At 49.4% G+C, this 13392-nt stretch overlaps 1 protein-coding gene across 16 annotated transcripts in view; it reads right to left on the bottom strand.

Annotated features, from left to right (window-relative positions):
• LOC140528648 (voltage-dependent T-type calcium channel subunit alpha-1G-like) overlaps positions 1-12887 on the bottom strand; it is a 107661-nt gene extending 94774 nt beyond the window's left edge. For 4 of the 16 annotated variants that reach the window (XM_072646683.1, XM_072646687.1, XM_072646678.1 and 1 more), the window contains exons 1-7: positions 8508-12875; positions 8146-8279; positions 7058-7155; positions 4619-4778; positions 4091-4391; positions 3718-3810; positions 936-1728 (exon numbers count right to left, since the gene is read on the bottom strand). In XM_072646683.1, coding sequence (XP_072502784.1) covers positions 936-1728; positions 3718-3810; positions 4091-4391; positions 4619-4778; positions 7058-7155; positions 8146-8279; positions 8508-8600 — 1672 coding nt within the window. In that variant the 5' untranslated portion in view covers positions 8601-12875. Of the gene's footprint in view, positions 1-935; positions 1729-3717; positions 3811-4090; positions 4392-4618; positions 4779-7057; positions 7156-8145; positions 8280-8507 lie in introns of all 16 variants that reach the window. The other 12 variants (XM_072646684.1, XM_072646688.1, XM_072646681.1 and 9 more) reach the window with 7 other exon arrangements.
• Between the last annotated feature and the right edge of the window lie 505 nt (positions 12888-13392).

Raw genomic sequence — 13392 nt, 5'->3', positions numbered from 1 at the left:
TGAGACAAATATAGAATAAATGACTTGGCCAGTATCATACAGCTAGTAAAAGTATTTGAACTCAGGTCTTCCTGACTCCAGGACCAGTGCTGTATCCACTATACCACTTAGCTTCCTGCTAAAGATAAACAATAGGTTGATTTTGTTTATAATTCTAGCCCCTGGATTCCTCAAGTCTAAGGATGCAGCATCAAAAGCCACTTCCTTTAGGAGGTGAGTATTTCCAGGACCCAAAGATCAGAAGCTCCTCAGCCTTGATGCTGGACACCATTTGCATATCTCATTACCAGAGTGATGAATGGAAAAGTCAACTCTATACCGGCTTTTTGCCAAGTGGACATTGGATCACTGGCCATGTCACTGAGACAGGCAAGTAGAAGGGACCATCTAGCACAAAACACCTTCTCTAATAAGCTTCCCTGATTACTACTTTGTCTTCCCTTAGCATTTGTAAGATGTAGCTTCAGAGCAAGTAGAGACTTTTAACAACCACTCATTTTACAGAGGAAATGGAAGCCCAGAGAGGAGGGCTCACTTGCACAGGATCCCACAAGGAGGTAGTTAGCAGCAATGTTGGGATTCTAACACAGGTCCTCTGATTTGAAATGCATTGGTCTTTCCACTAAACCATGGCCAATTTGCATCACAGCTGTTAATTGACACTTGTTTATATAGCATTTCACTTTTTAAGTTTTAAGTCTATCACCTCTCTGTATGCCCTCCTTCCCCTACCGGATGGGGAGAGTTCTCTGAGGGGGAGGAATGGTGTTTTCTCCATTATCCTGAGCAATCCCAAAGGATAGGGACAAAGCTTCTTCCATCAGCCAGACTAGGCACCCCCTCCTTTCTCTGTCTCCACCATTAGAACCCAGCATCAAAGGCAATTTCAAAGACATACCCAATTCCCAGCCAGCCCCTACCTCCAAAATGCTCACCTGTGCTTTGTGTCTCCAGTAGCTTGTGCATGGAACTATAAGGTCCAGGTGGGATGTTGAGGTTTGTGAGAGTGGGGGGCCCAGAGGCAGGGGCTGCCTCCACCAGTGCCTTTTCCTTTAGCACCTTGGGTGGGGATCTGGAGTGCATGGTGGGGTATACCTTTCCTCTCCCCACATTCCTATCCGGACCCTCAGGAGAGGACCTGGGAGAGGATGCTTGGCAGCGCAGGGGCTCTAGGTGGCAGTCAGCATGATAGAAGCTATGTACAGATTCAGAACCCCCAGGAGAACCCCCAGGATGGGCACTGGTGGGGGGTGGAGGCAGCATGAGCCGACGTGTCTCATTGGCATCGCCATCACCGATCTCTGGGTTGGCATGTGGAGTTCTCAGTGTCCCATTGCCCAAGTGGTAATGGTGATGATGATGGTGATGATGGTGAACCAGGTGATGGATGGATGGGCGATGGCGGCGGGAACGGGGGCAGCTCCCACTTCCGGCAGGCTGAGTCTCAGAAATTCCTCGGCCCCCAGGACTGGCTAGGAGGCCAGCTCGAGCCCCTACCACTCTGGAGACCTGGGCCAGTCTCCGGGCAGCTTTCCGAAGAATGTACACGAGGTACTTGAGCAGCTCCTCATAGCAGCTGCCTGGTTCAGAGAAGCTGGCTAACGTGCTGGCATTGGACAGGAATCGAACCCGCTGCTCCTTCATTAGCTGACTCTCTCTCTGCTTGGTCTCTGAGAACTGTGTGGCAATCACCACCAGGCACAGGTTGATCATGAAGAAGGAGCCCACCTGAGGGGAGGGAGGTTTCAGGGGAGAGTAGAAATCATAGTATAAGGACTTAGAGCTAAAAGGGACATAGGGAGGGAATAAGCATTTCTATAGAGTCTTCTATGTGCTAGGCACTATACTAAGTATTTGGTGTTTTTTTCTAAACAAATATTTTTCCTTTGATTCTCACAACGACCTTGTAAAGTAGGAGCTATTATTATCCCCCATTTTATAATTAAAGAAACTGAGGCAAACAAATATTAAGTGATTAGCCCAGGATCACAGAATTATCTGAGACCAGATTTGAATTCAGGTCTTCTTGATTTCACACCACCACAGGAGATCATCCAGATGAAGAAACTGACACCAAGAAGAATTAAGTGTCTGGCCCAAGGTCACATGCATAGTAGAGCCAGGACATAAACCTTCCCACTCTGAATCCAATGTTCTTTTCACTGCATCAAAAGGAATAAATAGGGAGGAGGGAAGAAATAGAAGGGACGAGTTATGGGAAGGGGGAAAGCATGAACTCAGTGACCCTCCCAGGGCTGGGCTGGGGAGGAGGAAATATGGTGGAGCTACATGGAATCATACAATCATAGCATTTCCAAGTTGGGTGGGACCCTAGAGATAAGCTACGGAACAAGATGAATGGCCCTCCCCTGGGTGATGGGGAGAGGCCTGAGGGACAGGTCAGCTAGCGGGAATACAGAAGGGGACCTAAAAATGCCAGAATCTCATCTCCCTTTTCCTTTCTAGCCCAGCCTGGGATTGCCCACCACAGTTCCCATGCATCTTACTCCAAGATCTGTCATGTCTCACCTGAGCCATAACCAGCCCCACCCCACTGAGGCGTCAGGTTTCCTATCTCATGTCCCTCCCTTCCGTGCCTCAGTTTCACCAGAAATCTGGGATGGCCACAACTGGGAAAACTACTCAGAATGAAGAACATGAATATTCATGATGACAAAGCAGATTTTTCTCCCAAGAGTATGTCTTGATAATTATGATAATTAGTCTCATTAATGTATTTCAGGGCACTGTTTTGAGAGAGTTGTCATGGGTGGGTGTGGGAGAATAGAAACTGGCTCTTCCACCTGTCTGCCCAGCCTCCCGCACCTAGACCCTCTCCCCTGCCAATCTTTAACCTTAAGCAATCACAAAATTACGGAAGAGTGTAAAACATTTCTTCCCTTTCATTGTGATCTCTCATTCCAGAATGAAGACAACAACTGAATTGGCTCAATGGTGAGATGTCTCTGGCCAGGCTGGGCACTCTTTTGAATACTTGACAGAGATGAGGGAAAGAGGGTTTAACCTCTGGGATGTCTCCTCCTCACTCAGGGTCTCAGTATCTGTCACTGGTTCTATTCTATCTGTCCATCTGTCCATGTCTGTCACTCTAGCGCTCTCTCTCTCTCTCTCTCTCTCTCTCTCTCTCTCTCTCTCTCTCTCTTTCTCTCTCTCTCTCACTCTGTCTCTGTCTCTGTCTCTGTCTTTCTCTCTCTCAGTTTTTTTCCCCTGGCACTTGTCTGGGATGTTAAGAATGGTATCTGTTTCTGCCTTTCTCTGTGTTTTTCTGTCCTTTATCTTTCTTCAGAGGAGCAGTTCTTGACCTGGAGTCCGCAGACCCTCTCCTTGACCCTGACAAGGTGTTCATGGATAGATTTTAGAGAGTGACTCAACTTGGATGGGGAAAAAATTACACCTTTATTTTCACTGATATCTGATTGAAATTTAACATTTTTTCCAATCATGAATGTAGGCAATGAATTATTATACTGCAAAGGGATCCATAGGCTTCATGAGACTGCCAATGGGGACCACAATTCAAGAAAAGTTTAGGACCTCTGCACTAGAGCTGGGGGATGGGAGGATTCAGAGGGAGTGACCCTTCCCTTCTAGGAAACACTGTCAGGTCTCCTGCCCAACCCCATCCTTCCCCCTCTCCCAAGGATTACCCAGCCCCAGGACCCATGCCTTCCCATCCCAACCAGAGGAGTCACTCACAATGATGAGAAGAATGAAGTAGATGAAGTTGTAGAAGGAATGAGCATCCATCACAAAGTACATGATGTCTACCCAGCCCTCGAGCGTGATGACCTGGGGAAGATGAACAGGCCTTGAGTCATCTCTTGGGAGCTCATGCTATGCGTGAAGAGGAGCATGGGGAGGAAGACTCACTGTGGTCCACACACAGTCTGGAGTCATCTTTGTAGGGGTCTATATCCACAACCCTAAGAAGAAGCCTCTGAGCTAGGATCTGAATCCTGGGGCCTGAATTCAGAGGGCATCTTAGGGGTCTGAGGTTCTGGAATCCAGGTCCCCAACCTGCCTGTTTCCAAACACACACACACACACACACATACACACACACACACACCTGAAAGATGGCGATCCAGGCATAGCCGATATTGTCGAAGTTGATGGCTCCCTTGAAAGGGTTGTGCTCACCAGCGGAGCAGTTGGTGTAATATTGGTTCCAGTTGACACATGTAGTATTACTAGAGCTGTTGTAGGCGTCATAGTCAAGGACACAAGGAGGACCACCACCCCCTTCTCCTCGAAGTGTAGGGACACTTCGACAGGAACGCATCCCATTCTCCCGGGGCTGGGAGCAGATGAAAGGGCTCTCATCCTCATTCTCAGTCTGATAGTAGCGTTCTAGGTCCACGCTCAGAGGGCTGTGGGGTGGGGAGGGAATCAGGGATGAGGCTAGGGGAGTAGGGAAGGATGCCAGAGGTATCCTCCCTAGAGCTGGTGTGTGAAGGGTTATACTATGGAAAAATTGGGGTTCTGGAAGCTAGCAGAGACAGGGAGTGAGGATGTGCAGGAAAAAAGATGAAAACCCCTAGTTCCCAGGAGTCTCCCCCTACCATCTCCCAGGTACCCTAACCATCCCTATACTCACATGCTGAAATTCTCTGGAAGGAAGCATCGGTTTCGAAGGAGCCCAGCCCAGAGCTGAACCCCCACAATGCCAAAGATGAAGAAGACGAAGAAACAGAGAAGAAGAACATTGCCCAACATGGGCAAGGTGTCTAGCAGCAAGGTGACCAGAATCCGCATACCTAGAGGGTGGGTAGAGGCTGCACTGTGGGGGCAGAAAGGGGGGAGGCAGCAGGGAGGCCCCAGAATTGGTACAGTAGGTTAAGCATCCAGAGACAGAATTTAATCAAGGACTTTCTAGGCCAGTCAAATCCAGCCTACCTTGGGCTGAGACTCTGAGGGGAAAAGGATTGGGGGCCCATTTCTTTTTCTTTTGAGGGGAGAAATTGTCTACCAAGCACTGTGCTAAGTACTTTACAAATATTATCTCACCAGATCCTGACAACAACCCTGCAAAGCTATTATCTCTATTTTATAGTTGAGGAAACTGAGATAGATAGTGGTTAAGTGACTTCTCCAGGGTCATACATCTGGTAAGTGTCTGAGGCTAGATTTGAACTTGGGTCTGCTTGACTCCAAGCCTAGCCTCTATCTACTGCACCACCTAGTTGGAACAATAGCCAAATGATTCATAATTACTTTTCACCTGGGGTTCTCTTTAGACTCTAAAATTCCTTCCCTTCCCTCTAAATCCTCCTTACTTGCCAGGGTATAAACCCCACTCATTCCTCTTCTCCCCTTCTCTGTCAGAATTGTCTGGCCATTCCAAATGCCTCTGAGTTGGATCAGTAGGGAAATAGAGGCAGGAAACAAGGTAGGATGGAGGCTTACTACCACCACTGTCTCCATGCTGTCTATAACTGCCTAAGTCAAACCTGCTCCAGTATCTCCTCTCCCTTTTCCTCCAGGTTTCAGCCAATCATTCCCAGGATACACCCCTTTAGATTCCACTGATTTAGAGTCCTGATGCTGTAATCAGGATGAATCAACGGAGATATAAACTTGACATTCACAAAATTGATTTAAGACTGACATTTCATCTGCTATCCCTTCTCCCTCAAATCACTGATTTTTCATCTCTCTGACTCTCACCCACCCCATCAAAGGAAGGCTCTCCTCTCTTCCTCTTGCAGGTTTATGACTTAATCAGACTGCTTTTTTATATGGTCGCAATCTGCCCTGACCCTTCCTTAGATTCCTTCCTTACTGCCCAGACCTTTTATAGAAGTTAGGCCTCCCGTGTTTCCCTCTCCACAAACAATTAACAGAATTGGTCTATCCATGTGACTGCAGCCAGCCTCCCCTGTACAAAGTCTACCCCCACCCCCAGTCTTCTTCATTGCCTCCCCCCTCTCCCAAATCCACCGCACAGCAGCAGAGATCAATTCTTCAGGGTTTGCATTAAGGGAATTACATTGGTGGTTAGACAGAGGCCAGTAAATAAGCCATCCGTCACTTGAGGTGGGGGATGAAAGTGGGGGATGCTATACCTCAGACGTCTGGAGCTACTGTTAACACCAACACAGCAGAACACCTGGAGACACGTTTAACATTCAACTCCCCCAGGCACTTAACACTGAACCACCCAGAGAAACATTGGCACACACACACTGTCACATGTAGCTGTCATCACCCAGACACACACCAGGACTCTGACACAACCATCTAGAAGCACATCACACCATCCCCCCTCTACCCCTACCTTCTCTCCCACCCAGTATGACTAGGCCCATCTACATACTAGTTCACCTATACAGCGACCCAGGACCAGGACTCGGGGCCTATGTTGGGGGATGGAGAAATTCAAGGGGGAAGGCAGTGAATTGAGGCTGCCAAGGCTGCTCTGGCCCCATACTCCAAAGCTTTCCCATCTCTGGTTTAATTTAGATAATGGCTCTGGTGAATGTTCCAAATGGGGTGAGGGAGGAGGAAGGAGGCCACAGTCAAAGGGGACTACCACTGGAGAACTAAAGGAAAGTCACAGGCAAGGGGTGGGGGTGGGGTTCAAGAGCAACCCAGATTGGGGACTGCTGCTATAGCTTTGAACCTTATCCCCTTCCAAGCTAATGAGACATGGAGAGGGAAAAAGAGGAAAGGGACAGCAGTGCATCTTCTTGAATTTGACCCAAAAATCTGGAGGAGAGGTATTGTAGAGATTTCCACATGTTCTCTATACCCCTACCCCCATCCTTCCACTTTCATTCTCTCTCTCTCTCTCTCAAGCAGATCACCACCCCGCAAGAGATCAATTGTCATAGCCCCAGAGGCAGATTTCAAGTTTCACCACAGCCTTACTGAATTCTTTTGATTTGCCCCCAATAGACACACATATACACACACAGTTGGTTCTGTGTCTCCCCCCCATCTTCTGGAATGGAGGGGCAGGTACTTTTGGGGGAGGGGTAAGGGAGGGGCCTTATTTCATCTTCTGCCTACTTGCCCCAAGAAAAGGATCACTCACTGGGGACTCGGTTAATTGCTCGAAGAGGCCGTAATACTCTGACTGTCCGAACAGCAGAGAAACTGACATTCTGAAGATCCAAGGAGTATTCGAGCATCCTGTAAGAGAAAGGCCAATATTCAGGGGACACCAAGAGATCAGAATACTCAGGTCCACTGGAAGTTCAGATTAGGGGAAAGGTTAGAATGATAATATGACAGAGCTAAAAGTGTCTTGAGAGATTGGCTAGTCCAACTCTCCTTGTTTTACAGATGAGGGAATGGAGGCACAGAGAGATAGAGACTTGTCCAATGCAGTACAGCAGGGGTGGATCTGGGACCAGAATCATCCTTTCCTACCTCTTAGAGCAGTGCTTTCCCTACTATACAAGTAGCTAGAAACAATACAAGGCTCATTCCCTTCTCTCCCTCAGGAGATGGGGGAGATTATTTCCCTCTTTGGATGCAATGACAATTATGGTCCCATCCCAAATTAATATTGGTGATTTGTTAGGGACAGACAGAACAGTCCCAAAGTTGAGGATCCATGTAGGGATAAGAGATAGGATCTGTGATTTCACTAGCATAGGGAACTTGTTCCATCAGTGTAGGTTGACACCTCTGAAATTTGTAGTCTTATAGAGTTTCGTAGAACACTAAGAGGTTAAGTGATTTTGCCCAGTGTTCCACAGTCAAGCTAAGTCAGTCAGGACTTGAACTTAGATCTTCCTTGCTAGGAGGACAGCTCCCCATCTACTAAAGTCACATTGCTCCCCCTCCTTTTTTTTTTTTTTTTTTTTTAGGATAAATATATACAGAGAGAAACTTAGAGCCCTGGGATAGGAATGTAATTCCTTGGTGACATCCCCAGTGCCCAACCTCTGCCTGTCCAAGTGGGTGTGAGGTGGTGTTTCTATACCACTCTCAGAGAGGATGGAAAATCACTAAGTCAAGTTAAAGAAACAAAGGGGAGAAAGAAACAAGGGACATAGTTCACCCCAGACTCTAAGCCTGGGGAGAGTATCAGGAAACAGCAGGAGTTACTCCATCAATTGGCCTTGAACCTGGGAACCAGAAGAACAAAGAGTTTCTAGAACTGATGACACTCACCCTGCAATGACGATGAAAAAATCCAGCCTGTTCCAGGTGTCTCCCAAGTAACACTTCTTTCCAAAAATGCCCAAGGCAACCATCTTCACCACCATCTCCACAGCGAAGAAGGCGAAGATGAAGTCGTCAAAGGCCTGAGAGTGGGGAGGGGGCTGGGGTCAACTCTGAATGGGGAAGGGGTAGAACTGAGGAGAGGCCACGGGGTGGGGGCGGAGTGGGGGTAGAGGAGGCCTGCTCCCGGAGGGGGCAATGGTGCTACAGCCTTGGGGGACTCTGGTACACCCAGAGCAGAAATTTGGAACCTAAGAGCTGACCTCCCAGATGCCCCGCGACCGCTGACCCCCTCCCCATCACTAACACACCTGCAAGATCCGGCAGCGCTGGGAATCGCAGGCGATGTCCTCGCAGGGCTGAAACATGCCCAGCGTCACGCAGTTCAGCAGGATAACCAGCATGCTGACCCGTTCGAACCAGGTTCGGTAGCGGTCAAGGTTGCAACGGGTCACGGGTGCAAATTTAACTTCACTCCCCCACTTCCTCTCTCTGTGCTACCCACTCACTCCGGCCCATGTATGTGAGAGAGAAAAAAAAAACCCAAGATGCAATGGCTACCCAGCAGAAAGATGTGAGACAGAAAAAGACAGACCTACTATGGAGAAAATCCGGTGTGGTTGGACAGATGGTCTGAGAAATGGGCCAGCGTAGACCTTCTCACTGAGCGCTCCAGATTCTAGATCCAGTCCAGCCCAGTCCCACCTCGGCCCCCTGTGGCCTGGTAGAGCCAAGCCAAGGAGTGGGGAATTTCAGGGTTATAGGTCAGACAGACTCCTGCCCTCAGGCACCAGCAGCAAACTGACCACACACATATAGTTATGCACAGTCAAACACTCCATCATACTCTCCTGCTCCCTGCCTGACGCAAGGCGCAGCGTGGGCTCGGCAAACTGTCACTGGGGGCAGGTTCTTGAGGGGTTGGGGAATGGCTTGGGGGTCTTTCCCACTTCGTTGAACCCTCCTCTTTGCCCTCCAGGCTCAGACTGAGGGAGGGCTGTCCTGTGAAGCAGGAGGAGACGTCTGGAACAACCTCTGCAGGGTTCTGTAATTTTACCCCCAGAATCTCAGAAAGCCACGTGACCCAGACCCCAAACCTCGGAGATCCTTTTTTGCCATGTTTTATAGGTTAAATGTCTCTGTCCTTGGAAGACAGAGAAAAGGCCGGGGTGGGGGATATTGAGAATATAGGTTGGGAGGAGTGAAGGAGAATGAAACAAACCCGCAGGGAGGCGGGGTTGGAGATCTCTCCCCGCCGCCTTACTGCGCAAAGTGCACCCGTTGAGGGCTAGAACCGGTTCCCCGACGGCGAAACTGTGCATAATAATCAGTGATGGAGAAGGAGGCAACAACATCTGGCTAAGCGGTTCTGCAGGGCCAACCATCCCTCCGAGCTTAGCCCTAGCGTTCACTAATATTTCCCTGTCCTCCCTACCTTCAATTCTGGGTCTAGCTCATGTCTGCCTATCTTGGTCTCAGCAGTTTCTCGTCTCTCTCTTCCAGCCCCTAATCCCCAAACCTCTGGCACCAGCGATGCCCCTTCCCATTATGTCCAAACAAGAATGATTTTCCAATAGTTAACTGTCAGAAGATTAGGGGTTGGGGTCGGGGGGGAAACAGGCAGTGAGGAAAAGACAGGAAAGAGTGCTCTGTTTCCATGGAACCTTTTCTTTGAGTAAAGCCGAAGCTGGTGGATCTCAGTCCCAGAGCAGGGGTCAGCCAGAGTTCATGGGGCGGGGGAGGGGGTGCTGAAGCGCGGGGGTGCAGGGTGAGCTGCCAGGCTTCCTAGAAGCTCTGGACTCCCGACTTCCCTTCGCCCCCACGCCTGTTCAACCTCTCCCTGGAGTCTTCTGGGAAGGAGGTCAGAGCCCAGAAGATGTCACGCCCTTCTTTCCCTGGGACTGTCCCCTCTACTGCCCTACACAGGAGGTGGTCCTCCCCCGTGGCTTTCCCCAGGAGAGTGAGGGTGGAAGCAAGAATTCAAAGCTAAGGCTTCTAAGCTAGGAAAGAGGGTGTGGGAGTGCCTTGGGAAGCCCAACCAGGGTTTACCTGAATGAGAGTGGGTGGTGGGTGACTGTTTGGAAAAGGAGCCGGATGGAGCATATAACACACACACAGCTTGGCAGGATGACTCCCATAGCACTTTGCTTATGCTTCTCTTACAACATTGGCCATACTCTGCCTGGAGTATAACTATATGAGTTCCTGTCTCATTTTCCCTACTAGATTTTAAACTCCTAGAGGGCAGGGATCCTGTCTTATTCTTTTTTGAACCTCACCCCATCTCCACCCCCACCCCCACAGTGACTTGTGCAGAATAAGTTCAAGTATCAATGGTTTGTTGAATGAATAAATTCCCCCTTCACACACCCACTGGGGACCCAAAGTGGTATCTTCTCTCAAGCTTACCCCACCCCACCTCCTTACAGTGGTGATGAGGAAATAATTGTGTTTCCCAGGCTGGGATGGGTAGAAAGTAAGACCATCAAAAATTTCTTCCAATCAACCCCCAAAAGCTGTTGGGCAGGCAGGAGGGTGCTTCCAGATCCAGGTAATTAGGATAACTTATTTGTCTCCAGCTCAAGCCAGGAGAGTCTCACTTTACCAGACTCTTAAAGAAGAGAGTGATTATGGGAAGCAGACTATCTACCTCTCACCCACTCCAGCCTAGTGTAGGACTGGGGAGGTACAATAGGGAAGGAGCTTAATGAGATCCATGAAGCTATATCAATGATCTCTAAGGTTCCTTCTAGCTCTAAATATAAAATCATATGCGAGCTAACAAACACATACATCACATTTTCATGACCAAAGGTGTAAATATTTATGGGGGAGAGGTGTAAGTAGAAGGAGCAAGGACAGTGCTGTCCCTCCTCTGTGGAGCTCCCCTTCCCCCCCAAAAATTTCTGAGCCAGGGGCCTGACATCTTGACTAGAGGTAACACCCCCCTTCTCTCAACTGTACACATAGTAGAGCTTCAAGGAACCGCACCCAGCCTCTTCATTTGACAGACATGGAAAATGAGGTCAAAGAAAGGAAATGACCTATTCAAGATCATTCAACTGTGGAAACATCTTCTAAAGTGCCTTTAGAGGTCTGCCCAGAAGACATCTTCAGAAAGCTTAGTCTATCCCCTTTTCTGTTTCTTCCTCCCCCACCAGACTAGTCTCAAATTTACTAAAGTAAACAGAAGAGAAACTGAGGCACTAAGAAATTGGAGATGGAATATGCTAGGTTGTCCCCAGGTCAGTGTAACCACTGACTGGACTGAGCCCAGCAGTGCTGGACTCCCAGTTGGGTGTCCTTCTTTCCCCCATCCCAGGGTGGGGCTCATTTCTATGGGAACAGAGCTCCATATCACAGTATGATGTTCCTTGTGTTGCCATAGCAATAGTAGGATGTGTCACTAGGCTGGTGTTGATTTGTTGCCATGGTAATCGAGGTGACCCCCTTCCCCTAAGGCTGCTCTCCCATTCTCTAGTGGGGAAGGAAAAGTAGGAAGGTGGGGGGAAACACAGGTTAGCAGATGGGGAGGGGGGAGGAACCATGTGACATATCCTATAGCAACCAAGGGAACAGGGGACACTGGTTGCCATAGTGACTGGGAGAGACCTGTGCAGTCACATGGCCACTGTTGCTATGGTGACTCTCCCGGCTGGAGTGGCTCCGAAAGGAGGGGGGAAGGGAAACTGGAGGAGCTCTCTCCCTCACACCATCGGTCCAGCCTCCCTCCTCCCCACAATCTAGAGGAAGAAAGGAGAGACAGGAGAAACACCTCATTTCCATCCTCCTTTCCTGGGAGAGCCTCCCCACAGGGTTTTTGAACTCATCCTACATAACCTTACCTTGCCCAGCCACGAGGGAAGAAGAGGGGGGCACACAAGAGGGAGAGAGCCCCCAGGGTTCTAGCAATTTCCATAATCACCTGGGCACAAAAGCTCCCCAATCTCTCTAAGAGCAAAGAACAACCATAATAGAAAGCTTCAGACTTCAGGGTGGTTAGGAAGGGAATTGTCACCCAAGTAAGGTTGCAGAGATCCATAGCCCTAGTAGAGCCCCTAGGTCGGATGCCACTGCCTTCCCCCTACCGCAAATATATACACTACTTGTGTCTTTCTCCCCTTTCCAGTGTGTGGGTGTATGGGGAAAGAGATTTCTAGCTGAACTGAAAAAAAAATGCCGAGAAAGACAGCTAGCTCCACCCAGAGACATAGATACAGAGACACAGAGAAGAAGAGACAGCAGGCCTACTGGAATCTTTGGGAGGGAAAGGGGGCCAGAAATCTTATTCAAGCATCCATGACTGTATATGCGTGCATGTGCATGTGTGTGTGAGAGAGAGAAGGTTTATGCCTGTATGTGTGCAAGCATATCTCTGTGTGTGTGTGTGTATGTGTGTGTGTTTCTTGTGAGTGCCTGTGTGTGAGCGGTTGTGTCTGTCGCCATCCTGGCTGAGGCCAGCAGGGTGGGGTGAAGAGCTGGAGCCTGAGCAGCTGGAGGGGTGTGGGGAGGGGGGAATCCTAGGACTGGCTCCAACTGGGGCCACGAGTAAGAGTAGCTGGGGAGTCCCCAGCTGTGGGAAGGGAAGGGGAAGGGGGTATCTCTAATGCGAGAAGTCTATATGGCAGATCTGAAGTAAGAGACCTATTCCACCCCGCCTCCTCTGTGGACCTCATCCCAAGCTTCTCCCACCCCTAGCCTTTCCCCAGCACCCGGAGTCTTTCTTTCATACCCCACTCCCTGCAGCATCCATGGACCTGAAATTGAGAGATAGAATCAAGAGAAAAGACAGAAAGTGCTCAACTCCCCAATTTCTTTGGGGGGGGGATCAGGACAGAGATTAGGGATATATGACATGCTGTAAAGCCCCATTCTTCACATCCTAGTCCCTGGTGAGAAGGAGACAGGTAAGGCAGGAAATCAAAGACCCTCTAAGGGGAAAAAAATCCATAGATCTCTTGCCCTCCCCCTCCCACCAGACACACACTCAGACACGCACAATGACGCACAGTCACACACTCACACTCACTTCTGGAAGTCATTAGGGCTCCTGCCGCTCAGGCCTCCTCCTCCTGGCAGGCTCCCCATTCCCCCCTCCAGCCCTGCTCTCCCACTCCCCCTCCCTGGATCCCAAATGCCAGCCTATGATTTCTAAATGAGAAAAAGCTGTGCTGGGCTCTGAGCTTGGAGGAACTC

This window comes from Notamacropus eugenii, chromosome 2 (assembly GCF_028372415.1).
Source record: "Notamacropus eugenii isolate mMacEug1 chromosome 2, mMacEug1.pri_v2, whole genome shotgun sequence".
NCBI classification, from domain to species: domain Eukaryota; kingdom Metazoa; phylum Chordata; class Mammalia; order Diprotodontia; family Macropodidae; genus Notamacropus; species Notamacropus eugenii.
Note: the sequence above shows the minus strand (reverse complement) of the source record. Positions and strands in the feature narration are given on the sequence as shown.